The 24152-nt window shown below is 41.8% G+C and overlaps 3 protein-coding genes across 4 annotated transcripts; all 3 read left to right on the forward strand.

The window, feature by feature from the left end:
- The first annotated feature begins 1215 nt into the window (after nucleotides 1–1215).
- gda (guanine deaminase) lies at nucleotides 1216–10570 on the forward strand. The gene is made up of 14 exons (XM_082553317.1): nucleotides 1216–1747; nucleotides 2270–2358; nucleotides 2538–2709; nucleotides 2917–3004; nucleotides 4772–4877; nucleotides 5850–5877; nucleotides 5971–6078; nucleotides 6279–6386; nucleotides 6487–6584; nucleotides 6708–6775; nucleotides 7260–7406; nucleotides 7584–7702; nucleotides 7805–7832; nucleotides 8959–10570. Exons 1-14 carry the CDS (start codon nucleotides 1415–1417, stop codon nucleotides 9021–9023), a joined length of 1557 nt encoding a protein of 518 aa, XP_082409443.1. The 5' UTR covers nucleotides 1216–1414; the 3' UTR covers nucleotides 9024–10570.
- Nucleotides 10571–11447: 877 nt separating this feature from the next.
- Nucleotides 11448–17656, forward strand: LOC309718684 (uncharacterized protein). Its single transcript, XM_082554160.1, has 5 exons — nucleotides 11448–12178; nucleotides 14161–14423; nucleotides 14572–14738; nucleotides 14834–16035; nucleotides 16451–17656. The coding sequence occupies exons 2-5, from the start codon at nucleotides 14186–14188 to the stop codon at nucleotides 16842–16844; spliced, it is 2001 nt and encodes a 666-aa protein (XP_082410286.1). The 5' UTR covers nucleotides 11448–12178; nucleotides 14161–14185; the 3' UTR covers nucleotides 16845–17656.
- A 160-nt stretch (nucleotides 17657–17816) lies between these two features.
- entpd4 (ectonucleoside triphosphate diphosphohydrolase 4) lies at nucleotides 17817–23802 on the forward strand. 2 transcript variants are annotated; one of them, XM_082554161.1, is made up of 13 exons: nucleotides 17817–18037; nucleotides 18406–18524; nucleotides 18604–18801; nucleotides 18883–19088; nucleotides 19209–19359; nucleotides 19473–19576; nucleotides 19937–19996; nucleotides 20170–20324; nucleotides 20752–20918; nucleotides 21029–21353; nucleotides 22035–22120; nucleotides 22232–22393; nucleotides 22601–23802. In XM_082554161.1, exons 2-13 carry the CDS (start codon nucleotides 18508–18510, stop codon nucleotides 22833–22835), a joined length of 1866 nt encoding a protein of 621 aa, XP_082410287.1. In that variant the 5' UTR covers nucleotides 17817–18037; nucleotides 18406–18507; the 3' UTR covers nucleotides 22836–23802. The 2 variants fall into 2 exon arrangements, with proteins under 2 accessions (XP_082410287.1, XP_082410288.1); XM_082554162.1 differs by having other exon boundaries at nucleotides 20170–20300.
- The last annotated feature ends 350 nt before the right edge of the window (nucleotides 23803–24152 follow it).

Below are 24152 nucleotides of genomic sequence, written 5' to 3' on the forward strand. Positions count from 1 at the left end.
AAAAACAAATCAGCGACCAATATAGCCACCTTTCTTTGCAAGGACACTCAAAAGCCTGCCATCCATGGATTCTGTCAGTGTTTTGATCTGTTCATCAACATTGCGTGCAGCAGCAACCACAGCCTCCCAGACACTGTTCAGAGAGGTGTACTGTTTTCCCTCCTTGTAAATCTCACATTTGATGATGGACCACAGGTTCTCAATGGGTTTCAGATCAGGTGAACAAGGTGGCCATGTCATTAGTTTTTCTTCTTTTATACCCTTTCTTGCCAGCCACGCTGTGGAGTACTTGGACGCGTGTAATGGAGCATTGTCCTGCATGAAAATCATGTTTTTCTTGAAGGATGCAGACTTCTTCCTGTACCACTGCTTGAAGAAGGTGTCTTCCAGAAACTGGCAGTAGGACTGGGAGTTGAGCTTGACTCCATCCTCAACCCGAAAAGGCCCCACAAGCTCATCTTTGATGATACCAGCCCAAACCAGTACTCCACTTGCTGGCGTCTGAGTCGGACTGGAGCTCTCTGCCCTTTACCAATCCAGCCACGGGCCCATCCATCTGGCCCATCAAGACTCACTCTCATTTCATCAGTCCATAAAACCTTAGAAAAATCAGTCTTGAGATATTTCTTGGCCCAGTCTTGACGTTTCAGCTTGTGTGTCTTGTTCAGTGGTGGTCGTCTTTCAGCCTTTCTTACCTTGGCCATGTCTCTGAGTATTGCACACCTTGTGCTCTTGGGCACTCCAGTGATGTTGCAGCTCTGAAATATGGCCAAACTGGTGGCAAGTGACATCTTGGCAGCTGCACGCTTGACTTTTCTCAGTTCATGGGCAGTTATTTGGCGCCTTGGTTTTTCCACACGCTTCTTGCGACCCTGTTGACTATTTTGAATGAAACGCTTGATTGTTCGATGATCACGCTTCAGAAGCTTTGCAATTTTGAGACTGCTGCATCCCTCTGCAAGATATCTCACTATTTTTGACTTTTCTGAGCCGTCAAGTCCTTCTTTTGACCCAATTATGCACACCTGATATAGGGTGTTCATGTCATTAGACCACACCCCTTCTCATTACAGAGATGCACATCACCTAATATGCTTAATTGGTGGTAGGCTTTCGAGCCTATACAGCTTGGAGTAAGACAACATGCATGAAGAGGATGATGTGGACAAAATACTCATTTGCCTAATAATTCTGCACTCCCTGTATATATGCTTACGTCTAAATTTGCGCAAAAGAAACGACGGAAAGTGCGAGCTTTTTCTGTCTTTTGCGCTGATTTCTGAGTGGTCATGTTTCTTTTTAGAAACCTTGACCACTACAAAGTTTACTATTCAGCAGAAAGCATTGACTCGTGGATAACTTTGATACTTTGCATTACGCACCTCATACTAAGCCAGGATAACAAAGGCAAAACATGAAATTCATCCTTAAGCTTATCAGATCACACGTTACAAGTGTTATAACATATAGACGGGACGATCCCGACATGCACACCCTGTCCTCTCATTGGCTGCTCAAGACCTCTGCCGTCAGGTGGTGTTTGGCACTGGCAGAGGACAAATACCCGACTCGATCCCGCTGTATCTCACTGCTGCACCGCGACTTACATGGAGAAGAAATGGCGAACTCCGACCGAGCCGACACTGCAATAGCCTTCGTCTACAGGGGCACGTTTGTCCACTCGACTCAGCAAACGGCGCTACAGATCCTGAAAGATGCGCTCCTGGGAGTGGATGCACAGGGAAAGGTTTGTGGAATTCCAGAATACATTGTTTGCGTTTTACATTTGATAAATATCTTGATGACTATTTTTAACTGACAAAGGGGTAAATCAGGCTTCAGGGCGTAAATCTGGTATAACAGGCTAGGCTATTTTAATTTTCTCATATAATTAGCTGTTGCTGAGCAACTTTGGCAGTATGGCCAACAGTAAACCCCCTGGTACAGAACACTTTATATTATAAATAGACGCCTACAGTGCACCTGCCTGATTACAACGTGTCTAATAAAAAAAAAAAAAGATATATAACTTTTAATATGAATTTTTTTAAATCCATAATAGATTCTGGTCTCGGTTGTTGTGGACAAAGGAATATGTTTGTAAACTGTTGATGAAAATACATTTTAAGCAAACGTATTAAAAATATACAGCTGTCTATTTTCTTCCAAAGCCTCCCCCTAAGCTCTCAGTTCTCTCAGCTTGCTTAATTACAAACACCTTTCTGCATGTATGCTTTTAACCCCGGTCTAATTTACATTCTGCGGTCAGATTGCTTTTATTAGGGAAGGCAAGGAGTTAGAAAAACTGTCCCAGACCTTTGGATTCAAAACATCTGACATCACTCAGCTGGCACAACAGTAAGTTTATTATATAATCTTGATGTCATTATAGTAAATCAGAGCTTGTTTGCATTATATTGTCACACATATAGATATAAAGAAAATGGATGGATAGATGGATGCTCATCTTGTATTGGAAGAAAGTGATTTCTTTCATATGTCATAAAGCAGTTTTTTTTTGGCTTGCTTCATTCTAGTGAGTTCTTCATGCCAGGACTTGTAGATACCCACATCCATGCATCACAGTACAGCTACGCTGGCACCGCATTGGACATGCCGTTACTGCAGTGGCTTAATGCTTACACCTTTCCTGTGGAGTCATGCTTCAAGGACTTGGAGTTCGCCCGCAAGGTCTACACTCAAATAGTGGTGAGTTTGCCAACATCAAGAGACAAGTGACTTTGGACACTTATTTCTTGATGTGAAACTTTGAACATTTGCATCAGTTCAAAGTTGTTGATTAAAGACATTCAACAAGCCAAAAAAGAAATCGGATTGTGACTCAGCCTGTGAGTTAAGGGTCTCAGAAGTGTTGATTTGGTCTTAATCCTGTGATATGATCCCTGTGCTTTACAGAGAAGAACTCTGAGAAATGGAACAACGACTGCATGCTACTTTGCTACGATTCACACTGAAGCTTCTCTTTTGCTGGGCCAGATTGCAAGTAAGATGTCTTATACTAAAACACATGCACAAACACACACTTTGAGCTGAATGTTTATTTTGAAGCATTACAGTAGGCCTCTTAATTCTTTAAATGTATATCACATTTGTTTTTTATGTGTAATAAGCTACGATGATATTTTTAAATTTTCCATAATTTAAGATGACAAGATAAGGAAGCGGACTTTACTGAAGGCTGTGCTAATAATATAAAAGTGCCTAAAAATCATCAGAATACTAGTTTGTCTCACTTCTTTACAATCATCATCATGTGCAGTATGTTATGATGCTTTGACTCAGACTCAGTTATTTAATTTTTTTCTTGCCTTTCTTCACTCTAACGATATGTTTCATAAACACTGCAGAGAAATGGTCCTTCACCTTTATACCCTAGCTTTATCTTGTTCCTGTCATATTATATAACACTGAACACACACGCACATGAATTTGTAATGATGTAACCCCAACGCATCAAACCCTGTTATTGGCAACTTTACAGAGTCATTTTGTGCAATCAGGGGCATTGAACTCTTAACTTTGAACTCTGAACTGTTGAACAGAGGCATGTGCTTGTGTATAGGCAAGTTGGAGTATTTCCAAACCGTACATTTAACATGAGAAAAGCTTAAGAATATACTTGCAACAAACCAATTTGTTCAGTCCAGGTTCAAGCTCGGATACAGCGATATAGTTTTTCCGACAGATCAGACACAAAATGTTTTATCATAGCTGGACCACATAATTTTAGAGTTATGAAACCACACCTGACAACAGAGGTGTAGATCTGAGATTTGTAGTGACTAGCCTATCAAGCTACACCCTAAAGCATGCCACAATGTGTAATATTGTTCTCCGTAATTGAGAGGGCCATTTATTAAAAGAACATCATGTTCTGTTGTATGGGCTTGAAACTTGTGATCGAGAACATAAACAAACTAGGCAAATGTTTACTGAGGTCATATATCAAGTGAGCAGTAGCGTCATCATCCCATAGAAGTCATTCACTTCACTTTACAGGGGGAAATAGAAATTTTTCCATCTTATATACACAGATAATAAACAAGCAAAGACGAGACACACCTAGAAAGCTTAAATCATGTGTGGGCATGTCCATGGATGAAAAAGAATGCAGCTGTCTAACGATGGGATGTAAAAGAAAGTGCAGTTTTTCAACCGTCTTACATCCTAACTTCTGTAACCTGATCACCTGAGGATTTTACAGCACAATAATCTGTTTAACAAAGCATTTTTTAATGGTTGCAAACAGTACATCTCTGGGATAAACTCAGCCTGGTAGCAGGAGTATTCCTAATTATTTCACTTAGCTGCCTCCGTATCAGGCCTCTGGTGTCGTGCTAACTGAACGACTGACCTAAACTATCTTTAGTCCTATCAAAACAAAAAGCCATATTATTGCAAGCGGTGCTGCTGAACCTGTTTAGCACTAAAATGCACTAACTTCCACATTACACAATATTTATTTAGAAAATGGCTCTGCGTGCATTTATATCAGATGACTGGCATAAGGAGTTAGAACAAGATTTTACTCTGACATGTGTAGGGCCTTTCAAGGACACACAGGTGACATTACGGAGGCTGTTTATTATATGTGAGCATCGCAACTGCACAAATACTCTTCATTTAACATGAGTTGACAATGACTGAGCTTTGTCCTCAAAAATCTAATTAAATCAAATACTCAGTAACAGCTTTGAAAGGATGAATGTTTACTTATGTTCCTGTTTACTCACTGATGCCTTTCTTGCAGATGACTTTGGACAGCGTGCTTTGGTTGGCAAGGTGTGCATGGACAGGAACGATTGTGTGAAACATTACAAAGAGACCTTGCAGGACTCTCAAGACGAGACCTGTCGGTAGGTATTAGATGCTTAATACCGTAAAGCAGATGTTGTGTTACAATGTTCTTTCAATGTAAAGATATTCCATGACAGAACAGGTTTGGTTACTTTGTAATTATTTAGTCTGGATCGTAAAAGAGGCAGTTAAGCTTTAAGCCTTTATGTCAGAGACCCTGATACAGATTTTTCCAGATTGATGCCAAATGTGTTACAAATTTTTTTTTTTTGTGGGAGTTAATCTGATATCATAGACAGACATGTCAACACTATATGGTAAAAAGAAATACTTTTTCAGTAGTGGAAAAGAACAGTGAAGGTATCACCTGTTTGGTTGTAATTGTGGTCAAAAGTCAACATAAACTCATGGGCTTGGCTGCCATGGTCTTTTTTAACTGATTGTTTTCTGTGGTGGAATGATTGTACAGCACACATCTTTGATGAGTGTAAAAGCCAAGAATAGGTTCCAAAAGTTTAGATTTACATGGGATTTTCAGTAATCAACACAGCGTCAAAATATTACATACGGTTTCAAATATATAAATACACTTAGCAAGTTGCACCTCAACCATAGTCTTCTGGCATGATTCTGGCTGAATATTTGACCAACTGGTAGAGTTCCTGTGTTTCCTGCACAAACTCTGCTTTTGAGCGTAGTCCACAAATTCTCAATGGGGTTGAGGTCGGAGCTTTAAGAAAACCAGAACCTTAATGTAAGGGATGCTCCCTTATGGCATAACCTTGAATCTAATTCTACTTAGGATCTTTCCCTGAATTAAAATTTTAAGGTCCCAATTTAACAGAATCACACATGAAAACAAAATATATGACATTAAATCACACAAATATGCCAGTTGTGCTTCAGTACACATGATTACCAGCAGATCTGTTCTCAGCACAAGTTTCAGTTGCAAAAATAGATAATTTTTGATATCAGTAAATGTATCTGCCACAGATAAATAAACTACATTGTTAATTTGCTCTCTGAAGGTTCATTAAAGAGCTTCTGGAGAAAAAGGTAAGATTCTTTAATACAATAAACAGGACTTTTCAAAGATATTAGAAAAAAATACGTTTTCTGATAGTCTCTCCTTCCGTCCTCTGAGGGCAGTACCCTTTAGTGAAGCCTGTGGTGACTCCCCGTTTCGCTCCATCCTGCACAGGAGCGTTGCTCGAGCAGCTGGGAGAAATCGCTAAAAATAACAACCTGCACATTCAGGTGAGTCAAACTAGGCTATGTCTGCAGGAGACTTGTATTCCAAAGAGACAATGTAATGTTGGGACGATGAGGTAAAATCCACACATACATGTTTGGCGTAATGCAGCAACTGTGCTGCCACTCAATCTGAATGCTAGAGCTTTTGTCAGAGGTTTTCTTAAGCTATCACTTGAATATCTGATGTGTTTCTTCATTGTCAGAGTCATATCAGTGAAACTCATGAGGAAGTAAAGCTTGTAAAGGAGCTGTTTCCCGAATCAGAGTCTTACACAGATGTCTATCGCAAACACAACCTGCTAACTGACAAGGTTAGTACACTCCTGCCTGCACACGATCAGACATTTTTACACAAAACATTATATAAATACTTACAACCACTGACACTATTAATGATGGGGTGATTCACAGACAGTGATGGCCCACGGGTGCCACCTCAGTGATGAAGAGTTGGCTCTGTTCAGAGAGACTGGAGCCTCTTTGTCCCACTGTCCCAATTCCAACTTTTCGTAAGTACTTTATGGTTTCTAGAACCATATCTGACCAAGAGCCATGAAATAAAGTCTATGAAGTTTTACATAATGAATGAGTTTGATTGTCATCTCTCTCTCTCTCTCTCACCATCTATCCAGGTTGTGCAGTGGAGTGTTAAATGTCCGCAACGTCCTGAAACACAAAGTAAAGTTGGGGCTGGGAACAGGTGGGAGAGCAGAGCAAGTGTGAACACAGTTTTAATTTTGCAAACAGACCAATTCACACCATAAGGAAGTCATAAAATGATGTGTGATGATTAAGATTTTGTAAACTCTGGCCCACACTAGTGCACATTGTTATTAATTAACTAATCTTCAGCAACAATCACTTTAAAGTTTTATTATACAACTGGGAGCTTCAGAATCCAGGTCAGCTTAAAGGTGTGAAGTTAAGCTCAAAGTTGATAAAACTTTTGATTTAATAGATGCTTTTGCTGCAGCACGAAGTGGTGGGGAATAATAAGGAAAAGATCCAGGAATCAGTGATGTCACACACTAACACTAGAATGGCGCCACAGCAAATGTTTAAAACGTTTTTACGATTATAGGGAAAACCTGACAACGCCGTCCTGGAAATCCTGACAAACCAAGTGGCTGCTTTTCATATTTTTTCATTGCCCTGTCCTGTCTGTGTCTGTGGTGCTGTACCAGATGTGGCTGGAGGCTACTCCGCCTCTATGCTCGATGCTGTGAGGAGAGCTCTGGATGCATCTAAAGTCTTGACCATCCAGGACCCAAAATACAAAACACTCAGTTTTGAGGAGGTGTTCAGAATAGCCACACTGGGAGGCAGTCAGGGTAAGCCATTCAAAACTAGAAGTTCTTTAGTAAACATTATGATTAGCACTATTATGATAACAGAAATAGTAATAGGCATGTGCTCAGTAGCTATGTAGTCATATATCTCATCTTTTTGATGAACTAACTGTCCCCACATTAAGAAACTGTTTATTTATTATGCCTGTCTTTCTGTAGCCTTGTCCTTAGATGACCAAACAGGGAACTTTGAAGTTGGCAAAGACTTTGATGCCCTGAGGATTAATGTAGCTGCTGAGGGTGGGCCTATCGATCTCATCCAGGACGAGGAACCAAAGGTTGGTCTAAATTGGTTGAAATGAATGAATTAAAGCAAAACAAACTAACTAAATAAACTCTAATTGGAGTCTCACAATAATCTATAATATCTTGAATTTCAGATTCTTTTGGAAAAATTCTTGAATTTGGGTGAGTGTCACTTTCTTTTTGCTCCAGAAAATCTCAGTTTAATGTGACTTTGATGTGTTACGAGTAGGGATGGGTATCGTTTACGTTTTATCCGATACCGGTGCCAAACCGGTACTTTTGAAACGGTGCCGGTGCTTAAAGAATGGAGAACACAAAATTGGTCCAAAAACCTCTCATGTTCAGCTGTTTTTTTTTGTTTTTTTTTGTAAAAAGATAACAATGTGTGCCTTTTCTGCAGCTATGGGGCATATATGGTGTCACTCTTGGCTGGAGGCAGTGCTTAATCAATGGAAAAAACACAAACTTTGTCCAAAAACTTCTCGTGTTTAACTGTTTTCCACTTTTTTCTTTGGTCATTTTAGCCTTTTTGGCCAGGGTGAAGGGAGTATCTGCCATCAAACAAGAAGACAGCTGCATGTAGCTATGATGGTGTTTGCTAGTTCACCTTACGTGCATTAATGTAATAACATGGTTAGCCTACTCAGCGTAAATTACACACAAACAACATTAAGCTACTCATGCAGAGAAGAACGGCTGCTGCTGCCATCATCATCCGTCATCATTTCTGCTACACTGGCAGGGCTAGGGGCCAAGACTCTACTCTTCGGGTTCTCTGGGGATGTTGCAAACTCCGAATCCGATAACAGGCACCACACCCGCAGTAGATGTGCACGGTGTGAGGTCTCGCAGCAAGCTATCAAATACGGCGCATTTCTCGGCTTTTAAAAAAAAAAAAAAAACGCTATGCGTCGCCAGGTGTTTCATCGGATTTGAGGAGTTACCTCCTTTGACAGTATCAGCTTAAAGCACTTGTTGCAGGCTGCTGAGTTTGCATATTTTGCTGTGAAGTACAGACAGACTTTGACCGCTTCGCCTTGGGCATTTTTAATCTGTAGCTCTGCTCTAAAAGAACGTACATACCTGGGCCCGCCTACTATCCTCGGAAACGTAAAATGATTGGCTAGAATCTAAAGTGTTTCACAGCTCAGGAAAAAAAGCACCGAAATGTTCGCTGCTTTTCGGTCTGGTTACTACCGTTTATGTCAGATGGCACCGGATACCGGTACCCATCCCTAGTTACGAGCCATTTGCTTTATGCTTATCTCCCTTTCTTTTTCTGTGTCAGGTGATGATCGTAACATCGTGGAGGTGTTTGTAGCTGGCAGGAGGGTGGTGCCGATCACAGAATAAATACAACTGTACCTGTCTCACAGCCTAAAATACAGGTCCAGGATATCCAACACGACAGAAATCAACCCTGTGCCTGCAAAAGAGACAAAATTGAATTAATCAGAGCATAAAACAGAGACTGTATTTCAATTCACACAAGCCCAGTGGTAACCTGAGCTGGAATACAGTCTGCTGCATGAGTCTTTAAACATAACTGCTACATTGTAAAAAGGAGAATAAGGGATTTAATAACTGAACTTTGCACTTTTTTAGACGGTTGTTGCCAGAAGAGAGCCAGGTGTGTGTCATTTTTGCCTACTACTAATGCACCACCACTCTCTGATTAACAAAGCACTTTTTTAAATCTTCCATTTGTTCACAAAGTCATCATGCTTATTATTTAAACTTCTTCCTTAAATTTTTATTTTTTTTTAAAATCCTGGAGAAGTTTTAAATACTAGTTTTCTATTGCGGGTTGATGTTTCAGTGTCACAATTGTCCACGAAGTTTTGTGCTTGTGATTTAAAGATGCTCAGTGTGCCACTGCAGTGCCTGACCCGATTATCTTCAGTGGTTGATGCTCCAATTTTTAATGCTTGTGCAGCTAAAGCATCCTTTGTGATCCAAAAACTGGAGCTGACTCGACTTCTGATTATAAAATACCAAATAGCACATGATTATACAACCCCAATTCCAAAAATCCTCATCCCCTCTTCTTTTAGCAGCAATCCATAAACGTTTAGAAAGTGAGGAGACAGATTTCTGGACTTCTTGAGGAAGAATGTTGTCATATATTGGCCTGAGCATTGTAGCTCCTCAACAGTCCTGGGTCTTCTTTGCTGTATTTTCCATTTCATAATATGCCTGTACTGCAGGCAGGCCACCACCCAGATTCTTCTACTATGAAACCATGCTGTTTCTTTTTAGTACCACTTACCTTTCCAGCCTTTTCTTGTCCTCTGCTCACTGTTTTGAGACGTGCTGCTGATGTCATATTCATAATCAACCAAGATTTATTCATAAAATCGTACATTTTCTCATTTTAAACATTTGATATGTTTTCTGTATTTTATTGTAATTTAAATATGGGTTTTTACATAGAGTCCCATCTTTTTGGGAACTGGGGTTTTGCTGCTTAATAGAAAGCTCTTAACTGAAGTCTTACATTTTAAATTGTGAGACTTTTTCTATACATATATACGATAAAATGAAACATTTCCAAACTTTTTTGTTACTAACTTACCTGGTGGTCATACAAATCCATAGTCAGCTTTAATTCACTGAGAATATTTTCAGTGTGTCAGTGCTGCCAGTTATAGTTCAAACAGACTATGTATAGGTTACTGTAACAGACTTTTTCAGCTGTTAGGGAATGAAGAGAATAATAATTTGAACTTATTGCATAATATGTATTAGCTTTAATACTTGTATTTAAGACAAGTCTAATTTTTTTTAACTGCTAATTTTTTATCGCACTGTAATAAAAGTCAAGTCTTGCAAACTTGCTCATCTTTGATGTGTGACATCATCTGTGATTGAAATAAAGAATGACGCCAAGATTGTATTGATTTCTTTTGATATTTAATTTGCAGTTATCAATTTATTTTTTGTGGAATAAAAAAAATACACACTGGCCCTTCTTTCCAGCAAAACAGGCAGCTTACACATCCTTCAATTAGCAATTTTATACAGTCTGGGAGAGACAGCCTGGAGACATGAAGCTGGCTGTAGTGGCATGTCCTACTGACATCAAGGCTTCTTCTCTCTTTTTTTTTTAAAACGTCCCATAAAACAGAAGATGTCACGCTAAAATTCACAGCCACTCGTGGGAGAAAACGGTAGTCGGAACAGTTACAGTATAAAAGCATCATAAAGCACTTTTATCTGAAAAAAAAGTAAACAAAACAGAAACAGCGTTTTTATTTCACCCATTGTAAACATACAACAAAACAGCAATACAATTAACTTGATGAGGTGGTGTTGTGTTATTTGTGAATGATTTGTTTACAGCTTACAACCATAACACCTGAGCACACCTGATCTCATCAATCTGATCTCAGGGGCTGGGCAGCATCAGGCCTGTTTAGTACTTGAATGGGACCCCACCTCAGAAACCAGGTACTGTAAGGTTGGAGGGCGGCGTGTCATCCACCAGTCTGAAAGCTGATCTTGAAGCATTCTGGGTAAAATATTGAACCTTGCTTCATTTGTGTGCGAATGTTAGATAAATGGACTTCTATGGAGCTTTTGTACTCTAGCTGACCATTTAAAGTGCTTTTTACTACAAGCCTCAGTCACCGTCACACACACGTTCATACAAGTGCTTTTTTCGATATCTAAGTGCAGACACACTCAGGTAAAAGTGCTTAGGTATATAGATAAAATATATACATGTGTGACTGTGTGAATGAGACTTGTAGCAGAAAGCTTTTGAGCGCTCACATTGTGTAGAAAGACAAGCGGAAGTTCAATTATTTATCTTAATTGCCTACATCGATATTTACTCCTCTCAATCGTAGACTCAGTCCTACTATTGTCTTGCAGCACCATCGTGTGGTACAAAGTGGTATTACATAAAGTATTCGTATTTTGCGTCGTGGCATTGCAACATAAGTAAATGTTGGAAGGTTGTAAACCTTTTTAATTAACAACAAGTATCTTAAACACAGTTCAAGATTCATTTATAAGATTCACGAATATCAGCATTTAAAGTTACTTTACAGGCACATAATTAAAAGACTTTTCCTGAGAGTAATACAGAACGCCTTAATTAATGATTAGTATTACATTCATAGACAATTTGCTTGCAGATAAGATAACAAAAGTGATAATAATCAGTTAATTTGCATTTATAACATTTTTTTCCGAAACTTCACACTGACCTTGAACGTAACTTGACGTTCAGTGACACTCGGTCCCTCCCTAAGTTTTTCAGAAAGCCCTACCGGGTTACCAGTGAAGTCTCGAGCACTGCTTTTTTTCCGCTGGACTTTCAGACCGGGGAAGTTCACTTGAGTCAGGCAACCTGACACGAAGTGCTCCTGGGAGACAAAACTCAGGGAAAAATCTTCCATATGACGAGCGTCCAGTCAGGAAGTGTTGAAAGCGTCAGAGCAAGGCACAACTGTGCTTTGTTTTCGCATAACGACAAGACAGCACACTGTTACATCTGCCAGGTAGGTGTCAGTGCACTGGAAACTATTCTAAACAATACATTCTGCTCCTTTCAATCTTTCCGTAACTACAAAGGCGAGTTAGTTAGACAGCAGCACTGATAGTTAACAGTTTACTGTATCAGAATCAGAATCAGAATACTTTATTGATCCCTGGGGGAAATTATTTTTTGTTACAGTGCTCCATTTTAAACCAACATTAAGACAAGACAGACAATACACTAACTAAGAATAGTACAATATATACATACATATATATACATACATACATACATACATACATACATAAGTCACTTATAAATAAATATTTGGAAAAGAAACATGTGTAGTTGTAGCAGCAAACAGTGTGTTAAGTGGATGCGTTGTACAGGGAGATGGCCACAGGCAGGAATGATTTCCTGTGTCGTTCAGTGGTGCTTTTCGGTAATCTCAGGCTCTCACTGAACGTGCTCCTGTGACTGACCAGCATGTCATGGAGTGGGTGGGAGGTGTTATCCAACATTGTCTTTATCTTGGACAGCATCCGCCTCTCCGACACCACCTTGAGGGAGTCCAGCTCCATCCCCACAACATTGCTGGCCTTACGGATCAGTTTATTGAGTCTGTTGGCATCTGCGACCCTCAGCCTGCTCCCCCAGCATGCAACAGCATAGAGGATCGCACTGGCCACAACAGACTCATAGAAAATCCTCAGCATTTTCCGGCAGATGTTGAAGGACCTCAGTCGCCTCAAAAAATAGAGACGACTCTGGCCCTTCCTGTAAAGTGCTGTGGTGTTTTTAGCCCAGTCCAGTTTATTGTCAATGTGTACTCCAAGGTATTTATAGTCCTCGACAATGTCAACACTGACCCCCTGGATTGAAACAGGGGTCAAGTGTTTCCTGGTCTTCCTGAAGTCCACGATCAGTTCCTTGGTCTTTGCCACGTTGAGCTGCAGATGATTCTGCTCACACCACGTGACAAAGGAGTCGACCACAGCCCGGTACTCTGTCTCATCATCCCTGCTGATGCATCCAACCACCGCAGAGTCATCAGAAAACTTCTGAAGATGGCAGGTCTCTGTGCAGTGGCTGAAGTCTGTGGTGTAGAGGGTGAAGAGGAAGGGGGAGAGGACAGTCCCCTGTGGTGCCCCTGTGTTGCTAATCACCTTGTCAGACACACACTGTGGGAGACGTACATATTGTGGTCTTCCTGTCAGGTAATCAACAATCCAGGACACCAGAGAAGCATCCACCTGCATCGCTGCTAACTTATCACCCAGGAGGGTCGGCCTGATGGTGTTGAAAGCACTGGAAAAGTCAAAAAACATGACCCTCACAGTGCTCGCCGGCTGGTCCAGATGGGTGTAGACACGATTGAGCAGGTAGATGATGGCGTCCTCTGTTCCGAGACGAGGCTGATAAGCGAACTGAAGGGGATCCAGATGTGGTCTTACTATGGGTCGCAGCTGGTCCAGGATGAGCCTTTCCAGGGTCTTCATGATGTGGGAGGTCAGTGCCACGGGCCTGTAATCCTGGGGGCCACTGGGACGAGGCGTCTTTGGTACAGGGACGAGGCATGATGTCTTCCACATCACCGGGACCCTCTGCAGACTCAGACTCAGCATAAACAGTTTATGAAAGACTCCACACAGCTGGGGGGCACAGGTCTTGAGGACAAGGGGACTCACTCCTTGGTAGCTTGGTTAACCACCCACACTCTCATTCACACACGAACACCAAAGTAGTTATTAACATCAGCTAGTATGTTTTAATGTTTAGATATGAACGCTGATCGGTGAGAGGAGGGGTGTGTGCACCGTGTCAGTTTTATATGTGTCTATATATGGGTTTTTTTTTTTAACATTGTTGGTAAAATAACTTCAATCCTAATGACACCATTCAAATTACACAAGAGTTAAAACTCCTTATCAACATTATGAATTTATGAAAGAAAGCAATTTCTACTTTTAACCCTTCATCACTTGTTGCATTTGACCACTTCAGCCCTGAAGTCAGCTGAAATCCCACAATGCCCCTATTTCGGGCTTTGGCTGAACGTGGTGGGGCGAAGGCTAGACCTGGGCGCAGGAGGCAGAGAACAGGAGACTGCTGGAGGACAGATGAAGATGGTCCGGTCCTTTCACTGAGGCAGCTGTCTCTGCTAAGCCTTGCTGACAACATGAAAAAAGTGTGGGTGAAAGACTATACCGATAACTACCTGGATCAATATTCATTCAGATACATCATGGGGCCTTTCAACTTACTCAGTGAGTTAATTAAAAAATGATAACTGGAGAAATTTAAAAAAGCAGCAGCACAGATTTGATTAAATCACTATAAGTGATCCCCTGCTGTACGTGTCTTAATGATATCTTTGTGGATGTTTCTTTTTCTACTCTTTAACTCTGCCTGTAGCCAGTGAACTGGTTGAGGAGCTGACATGCCTGCTGTGCAGCAGAAAGAAGTTGTCCAGGGCAGCCCTCCACCTCCTATTGGTTCCCCAGCTTCGAGGTCTGTCTCTGGAAAGTTGTCCTGCTTTGGTCACCCCAGCCCTCTGCACTCACATTGCTGCACGCTGCCAGGTTAGAGAGAAACCACCGCTTCCATGTCCGTGTCTCATCTTTTACTCTGTCTGATTATTTATTGTGAGTCTGAATTTTCTGTGTTTTTGTCTCAGGATTTGAGGAGTCTGGATTTGTCTGGAGCCCAGCAGCTACCTTCAAAGGTCATTTCCGAAACCCTCCATGGCCTTCCTGCTTTGCGCTCCCTCTCTCTGACTGGCATGTCCTGTGACAAGCATGTAATCAGAACAATCGCTCACCGTTGCCGTTTGTTGCGGCATCTAGATGTATCCCACTGTCATTTGCTTTCCCCAGGTGCATTGCTTCCTCTTGGAGGTGGGGCTTTCTGCTCATCCTCAGGCAGTCCCTTTAAAGCTCAGAGTTCTGTTTCCACTTCCTGCTCTGATCAGTCCTCATCCTTTCCTGCAACCCTGGCTCCTCTTCCCCTCAGCAGTCTGCTGGCTCTGGATATTGGGTTTGGGGTACAAGAGGAAGAACCTGTGGCTGCTGCAGCCTACCTCCTTCTCTCGCTCCCCTCCCTGGAAAGAGTAGCCATGGAGGGCATAGAAAAGGCCTGCTGCCTCATCGAGCACAGAGAGTTCAGCCTGGCAGATGAGTTTACAAGCAGGGAAGGAGTTGCCAAGCTGGAACAGGTTTGGCAGGAAAGAAGGGACAAGGAGGGCAAGGATAATTTAAGAATGAGGAGAGAAAAAACAGCAGTGGATAGAGAAAATGAGGATGAAGAGGAGGAGGGGATATCATGGGAGGAGTATAGGAGTGGGAGTGAGGAAGATACAAGTAGAGATGAAGGGCCGCCTTGCTCTCAGAGGCAGTCAGGGCAAAAAAGGACACATCGGTCACAGTCAGACTTTGCCCTGAAACTGAAGGATGTTAAGGGCTTAACCTTTGACTCTCTGGATAGTTTAGGTCGTTTATGTCCAGGCATTTGCTCCATGTCTGTGAGTGTTGACAGTAATGAAAACACTAGAGGAGGAAGCAAGGTATCTGTGTTAGCCGCGGGCCTCAAGGCCTGGTCCGGTCAGATGCAGAGACTCTCAGTCCAATTCCCAGGAAATCTGGACAACCTCCTTCCCTCTCTGTTAGTTGCAGGGTCCTCTCTGATTTCTCTTACACTTGAAGGGGTGAAAACCAACTCCTACACCAGACTCCTGCCAGTCATCAGGGCCTGTCCCAGACTCAGAGACCTGCTCATTTCTGCTGAGCCTTCTCCCTCCTTCCTACAAATAGAACATGAGGAGGATCAACAGGACAATGGAGATCTTCCACGTCTGCCTAACCTTTGCTCTCTCACACTCAGGTAAGGTTACTGCTGAGGTACTATTTATGGTATACCAGGAAGTATTGCCCGTCAGTAAAGATTCTACACTGTTTCTTTGTGTGTTCTTGTAGTAGGCTGCTCATAATGATGTTTCACATCAATCTGACATTTAATCATGCCATTAGAGGAAAATCAAGTCTATTCTTGCTGCCAGGCTTAAGAGGCCCTATTGTACAGATAACGCTGGCCTTTATAGTGTTCATATTCTTCTTTTTAAGCTTTTTTTCTGCCTCGGTAGCACCTATCTGTGTTGTGGCATATAACAAAATAAAGTGAGAGGAAGTAATTATTTGAAACTTAAGAAATGAGGCCAGAAAATTATATTTTGATAAGCAGACAAGACTTTGGCAATCTATCAAAGATCTTTCCTCATCTTCTTTGTCTCTCCCTGAAGTTTCTCCTATGAGCACAGCCAAATAAAGCCTGCCATGTTCTGGATGTCCCTGAAGACGGTCCTCAGGTGTCTCCTGACCGGTTCCCCTTTACTGGAGAAGCTCTCACTCGTCTCCCTGCCGTGCCCCTTGGACTACACTTTACAGAGTGTGCTACGCACAGAGAACTATGAGCCGCGTGCTTCTGCAGAATCCACAGGCTCACCTCTCGTGCCGCTCGGTCGGGTACGCCACGTTGATCTGCAGCGGACAGACGTGACGATTAGAACAGTGAAGAGTTTATTACAGCAGAGCAAGAGACTGAAGTATATGGATGTGAGTTGCTGCTGGCAAATTAGTTGCTCCGAGTGGCTGGCCTGCAAGAAGTGCAGTAATGTTCAAATTGTCTGGGCATAATGAAGAGATTACCAGTGGATTCACGTACAGCAAATAAAACTACTGTGCACCTTTTATAGTGTGAGGTTCTACTATAGCTCTACGAGTTTTGGCAGGTTATCACAGGTTATTTTTGCACTGAGAGAACATATTGAAATTACACTTGATGACTTGTCTTATATAAAAAGAGTTATTACAGTAACTTGGATACATTTGAAAATGTGCTGTATAATTTATACCATGTTTTAAATCATTTGTTATTGTTTTTCAAACTTATTAGAAAGTCAATATTAATGTCTTGTCTTTTCAGTAAGCTATAAATCTTATATTAAATACCACATGAGTGGATTTGTGTATGACTTATGATTTTATATCCACTATCAATCCACTGCACATGTCCAAACTATCTCAGCCTTGCCTCTCTACCTTTGTCTCCAACCCGCTCAGCCTGTGCTGTCCCTCTGATGTACTCATTTCTAATCCTGTCAATTCTGGTCACTCCCAATGAAAACATCTCAGTGCAAACATCTCCAAACCACCCACCATAGCAGATCTCACTACCATCTTGTAAATCTTCCCGTTCACTCTTGCTGTTGCCTTTCTGTTATAAATCACTCCTGACACTCCACACTGTATGCTCTCTTTTTCACCTCTCTCTCATTGCCTTGGATATTTGACCCCAAGTAATTAAACTCGTCCTCCTACCTCTCGCATATTAAACTGTTTCCATCTCATTCATACACGTGTTGTGTCTTCGTTTCAATACCTGTCCTTAATCACCTGAACTTGCTGCACATGATCTCTGCCTGTCAGTCAATAAAAGTCATTTTCCTTACCCTGGTGTCCATCCGTGCGCACAACTCAGTATAAACCTTTGACACCTTTCTTTTTCTTTCCTAACTTCTCCCTTTAAACACGATGATTTCACATCACCTGGGGATCATTTCTTACCTAATTCCAGGAAGTAGGTGGCGGTATTGCACAATAATCCCTACATTAGACGTGGAAGAAGAAAAAAACAAGACGGGCGGCTGTTTGCTCACAGGCTTCCGATCCGGGCTACGCGGAGATAAAAATCAATCACCACGTCTCGACTACCACGTCACTCACCGGATTCCTTCTCGTACCTTTACGTTAGTTAGCCAGAGGTTAGCATCTGGCTGCTAATAAACGCCACATTTTCAAGAAAAGGGGGGATTTTCACACCTTTCCTAGTAAGTAATAAACCGGCTAGGAGCTGTGAACACGTCACATTACCGGTTTTATAGTGACGATCAGTAAAAACGCGCAAAAATAGGATCATTTAGCTTTCTACTACAACCAAAGTCAAACGTTATTAAACACAAACGTCTGAAACGCAAATGTTAGGTCGTGTGAGCGCTTATCGGCTTTCCTTTTATAAGCAGTGCTTTTCCTGTTTGGCTAATGTCTGTCTGTAGTTTAAATACGTTGCCTTTACAGCGATAATATGCTACATGTCCTGTGTCGTACCGGCTCTGCGGGCCTTCTTGATAAAAGAGCTCAAGTTCCCCTCAAAATAAAATGCGAATAACTGTTAATTTATAACATTGCCCCCTAAAAGGTCACAATGATAAATGAAGACATGAGGACGTTTGGAACAAGGCAGATATTCATCTTCCAGCTTCATGCTTTATAGTGATAAGTAAAGCAACAAGTAGAAGAAATGTCCATCATGGGAAGGTTGGTTTCTCCTTGCATACCTTTCACATATCTGTGACGTTTCATACTTTGCTGAGGCTCTCTTACCTTTTGTTGACAGGATCAGCTTTTCGTGCCTTTTCCCAGCTTCGTGGCACTTCAGCCTCTCATCCCAGGTTCTTCCTCGGCTCCTGATACCATCAATCAGACAGCTGCTCTTCATCAGTCTAGTGGTCTGCCTCATAGGGCTGCTCTACCTGCTGCTTGTTGCTGGAAAGGGGCACGTCAGCTGGATCACAAAGGAAAATCACTTCCACAGGTTTTACACAACTACTATCCAGTTGTAGATGTCCTAGTAAACATGGGAAGCATCATTTCTAACTTTTACGATTCTCAACAGGCATTTAGCCAGGGTCACTGATATCGACGCAACAGACACAACCAACCCCAACCTGAACTACGGTCTGGTAGTGGACTGTGGCAGCAGTGGCTCCAGGGTGTTCGTGTACTGCTGGCCCCGGCACAACGGTAATCCCCACGAACTGCTGGACATCCGGCAAATGCGAGATCAGAACCGCAAGCCAGTGGTCATGAAAATCAAGCCAGGTGAGATGTCCAGTGTTTGGCTCAAACTGTTATCACAATATTATATGGTGATGCACGCATTTCAGCATCTTGTACTGCCTTTTATTTACCCGCTGCGATCTAATGTGTGTTTTCCTTCAGGTATTTCCGAATTGGCTAAAACACCGGAGAAAGCCAGTGATTATATATACCCACTGCTGAGCTTTGCAGCCCAGCACATCCCCAAACACAAGCACCAGGAAACACCCTTGTATGTCCTGTGCACAGCTGGAATGAGAATCCTACCCGAAAAGTAAAACCCCAATAAGAATAAAATCGTGAACTACAAATCTGTTAACACCTGAGCTGACCTGAGTTACAGTTAAAAATAGCAAAGTTCTTGTTATTTTGTTTGTTTGATTTCAGTCAACAGGAAGCACTTCTGGAGGATCTGCGCACAGATATCCCAGTCCACTTCAACTTCCTCTTCTCGGATTCCCACGTGGAAGTGATTTCTGGAAAACAAGAAGGTGCGTAAATGGAAACGTAATTTGAATTTGTTTATTTCAAAGGGACAGTGCATGTAAATGAACAAATCAGTGAAAATATCGAGTTCCTGGCACGTTAGACGAAAACAATAAACAAGAAATTTAACACATCATCAGACAATTTACAACGATGTAGTTCAGGCAACAAATACATAAAATTACAACATGAAATTTTATAGTACACAAGAATGAACATCAGTGTGTTATACAGAATGAGAATGGTTTGTGTTGTTTTATATTTAATACAGTGGGAGTTTATTTGATTCATCACTTTGTAGCCACTGAAAAGTTTTCTGACACTAAACCTTATATCATAATTTACTTTGTATTTATTGGTTTTAGGTGTCTATGCTTGGATTGGAATCAACTTTGTCCTTGGAAGATTTGACCATGTGCACAATGGTAAGAATCCAAGAAGGTAGCATTGCAGTTGTGTACTAAGTTTTTGCCACTAAAAGGCTGTTGTGCTGCATGTTAACTAAATCCATGGAGACTTTTGTATCTGCTAACGCGGTGCTCATACGATACGCCTTCACTAACTGAATCTCAAACCCCTTTGCTCTCGATCACCCAAGACGGCGAGGCTGTAGTGGAGGTACATGTTCCAGGCGGCGATCAGCAGGAGATGCTGTTGAGGAAAAGGACTACAGGTGTCCTGGACATGGGTGGTGTCTCCACACAGATTGCGTACGAAGTGCCCAAAACTGTAAGCTTTGCTTCTCCACAGCAGGTTATTATCCACAACCAATTCTGTTTTCGTGCTCTTTGGTTTTTGCCACTCACCCTCTGTTTTTCTCCCCCACTCCCCTTCTTCCACCCTCTATCATTTCCTGGTAAAACCTGTATGATCTACTCTCCATTCATCACTATTGACTCTACTGTAAGCCAGCTGCAGGCTCAGCAAATATGCCACTGATTGACTGTAGCCTCCCTTGATAGTTCATCTCTGCTTCTTTGATGTTTTGAGATGCCTTATTTGAGACACAATATTTAGCTTTCTCTTTTATTTTCTTGCCTCGACTATGGCTGCCCTGCTCTAATAATAAAGGTGTGTTTATATGCATACACGCACTTTAGAAGTGCGGGTGTGTAAATTTGAATATGCGTAAGTAGAGGGAGGGAGTCACTTCTCGTGCTGATGTGTGTTTGCTCTGTAGGAGGAAATCGCCAAGAACTTACTGGCCGAGTTTAACTTGGGGTGTGACGTGCATCGCACAGAGCATGTGTATCGTGTTTATGTGTCCACCTTTCTGGGTTATGGAGGAAATGCAGCACGCCAAAGATATGAGGAGAATCTCATCAGAAATACTGCAGCCCGAAACAGGTGAGATCTGCAGGTCATTCTCTTGGCTTAATTAAACTGTTTTTGGGCTTGTTTGTTTTTTTTAAAGGTGGCACTACACAGTATTGCGGATATTTATTATATTTATTCAGGCTCTTAGATCAGCATATTGGTGAAACAGTGGAGTCTCCACTGCTGGACCCATGTCTACCCACTGACCTGCAGGATGAGATCGGCCCACCTACGCAGCACCTGTATCTGCGAGGCACTGGAGACTTTGACCAGTGTAGGCAAATTCTCCAGCCATTCCTAAACCGCACCAATGACACCCAAACCTCCCTCAATGGCGTCTACCAGCCGGCAATTGACTACAGCAACAGTCAGTTCTATGGCTTCTCTGAGTTCTACTACTGCATGGAGGATGTGCTGCGCATGGGTGGAGATTATAATGCTTCGAAGTACGCCAAGGCTGCCAAGGTGAGTGGCGCTAAAAAAGTTTAAGTGCCAGCAGAGCTCCACGGTACTAGGTGGTGAGCGCAGAGCCTGCTGAAGGACTCGGGGCCCTGATGTCACTTTCATGGGCTCTTTCTGACAGTTTAGTCAGTGACATACACATGAGTATCCCCCTAGCTCGTGTAGGGCTCTGGAAGTGTTCCTCCTGGTCCTTCAGTCTTGCTTGCTGAGTTGATGCCCTTCTCCTTGTATGTCCTCCACACTCTTGAGACTGTGCTGGGAGACAGTAAACCCCATTGTCATAGGGATGCACCATGCTCGAGTAGCTGTGCAACTTGAATGGGCTGGGGGAACAATCTCATGCTACCAGTAGTGGCAAGTGCCATCAGTAAACAGGGATGATGGCAATGGTGCTCACCACCTGCTAAACCACTCCCTTTTTGAGATGTGTTTTGTTACCTCTCCACTGTACCTGTTTTCAATTTGATTGAAAGCAGGTGAAGTTGATTCACAATGGCTCACGCTTGCTATTAGGGTGGATTGATCCCTCAAGTTTAACTTTATTTAGGCTGTGATGATCCAGTGTTCCTTTAACCCTTTTGAGCAGTGGAGTAGAGTTATTTTGAGCACTAGAACGGTTATACTAATGTTTATCATTCACTTATCATTGGAAACTTTGCAGACATTTTTATTAAACATTTACAGAGTTATTGTGCCACCCAGTGGAAGATTCTGAGGGAACGCTTTGAGTCTGGGTTATATGCCTCACATGCAGATCTCCATAGATTGAAGTAAGTCAGGACTCTCCAGCAGTTTCTGAAAACAACATATAACTTGTCACGTTCCTCCAATATCTCTGCTGCATGAATGTTCAGCATGTGCTGTATTTTTCCTGTCTGCAGGTACCAGTGTTTTAAATCGGCATGGATGTATGAAGTATTGCACACAGGCTTCTCTTTTCCAACCAATTATAAAAACCTAAAGACTGCTTTATTGGTCTACGATAAGGAGGTCCAGTGGACTCTTGGAGCTATACTTTACAGAACACGGTTTCTGCCTTTAAGGTAAGATGGATTTTCTCGCACATGTTGCCCTTTCCTTGTCAGTTTACTAATCAAGCTTTAAGTCATTTTGCCCAGTGAAAATAATGCTGTTCATGTGAATGAGTGCAGCCATGGTTAGTTGAGCTGGATTTCACTACAGAACTCTCAGTCTTTGTTTCCCAAACTGTTGTAATATGTGTGACTTGTTCTTGTTGTGACCTCTTCCAGGGACATCCAACAGGAAAGCCTGAAAGGAGCGCACTCTCACTGGCGACACAGCTTCTCCTTTGTCAACAATCACTACTTATTCCTGGCTTGCTTCTTCATCGTTTTGCTTTCTATTATACTGTACTTACGGCGACTCCGCCGCATTCATCGGCGCACAGCTCAGCGTTGCACCCCCTCGTCTGTACCGTGGCTGGAAGAGGGCCTTGGCTCGCCAACAATCCTCATCAATCTCTAAAATTTGTAGAGCGTAAAGTCTGGGCAGCGCGTCTGTTTCCCATCGCCAATTTTCGCTCCTTTTCTCTCTAAAGCCATCTCCTTTGTCAGTGACTCTTTGAAGGCTGCTCCACCTTAATGTGTTTTGAGAGATGGTACAAATAAGGAACACCTTGCATGAATCTTCAGGCTTGCCTAAGGAAAGTATGTGCGATTAAGTTAAACATTCATAATTATATTTTTGCCTGTCTAATTCAGAGGGCAGCTGCCCTTAAGTGTCTCTTATTTATTTCCAGAAATAAATGGTACTTTATTTCCAGGTTATCCATAGGGAAATAATTTCTTAGTCAAACTTTTTAATTTCACAAAGTTTGACAAATAAACTATAGTGGCTTTTTTTTTAAATTTCTATTTATGTGTGGATATTTACAGTTCTGTATGCCTTTGCCTTTTCTTTGTGCATGTACACACCTTTTTTGTTGTTGTTCTTAAAGTTAGATGAAATAAGCACTCCCCTATTTGTATAGAAACCTCAAATGCAATTAATTATAATCAGTAGAAGGGGAATTTTTTTTTTTTTTTTTGCGCTGCAGTTGAGAAGCACGTCTAGCAGGAATAGTCTTTTTCTGTTTGAGTGTGTCTGTGCGCATCGCTCCAAAAGTGACAAGTAGCCTTGAACAGCTATGCTAGTGCAATACATGTCTTATCACTGCAATGCATCTACCCTTTTCTCGTGAGCCTCAGTCTTTTCTAAGGCCTTGCTGAAAGTCTTGCGTGTGGATATCTGGCTGTTCGGTTGGATACTGTTGCATATGTTTATGTTTAGGCTTCGTTTTCAGAAGCTATCATGTCACTGCTGTGTGTGTGTGTGTGTGGGGGGGGGATTGTAAACAAGAGCACATGCCCCATTATTTATATAATGAAATGTTTTCACAAATGAATGTGAAATAAATGTGACACTGCAACCCAGTAATAAAAATTTTATGCTATTCTGATCTTTTTTATTATCTTTTGGATTAAATGTAAATTTCGTGGTCTTTGGGAGTAATGTGAACACAAACCTCTCTGTCCTCTTTTATTCACCAAATGTGGTTTTTAAACTTATTTCCTGTTTAAAAACTGCATGGGGAAAAAAAAAATCAATGGTAATAATCAGCATGTAGCCAATAATGGCCACAGGGCTGCAGGGTTTTTTTGTTTGTGTGTTTGTTTGTTTGTTTGTTTGTTTTTTGCCTGTCCCGTTTGGTTCTTTAGTCATCAAAATTGTTGTCTGAAGGCCAACAAAGATACCCAACGAATTTACTTTACCAAGTGGATCATCAAGGCCTCGCCGTATTGG

Source organism: Aulonocara stuartgranti, assembly GCF_965226115.1.
Source record: "Aulonocara stuartgranti genome assembly, chromosome: 12".
NCBI lineage: Eukaryota > Metazoa > Chordata > Actinopteri > Cichliformes > Cichlidae > Aulonocara > Aulonocara stuartgranti.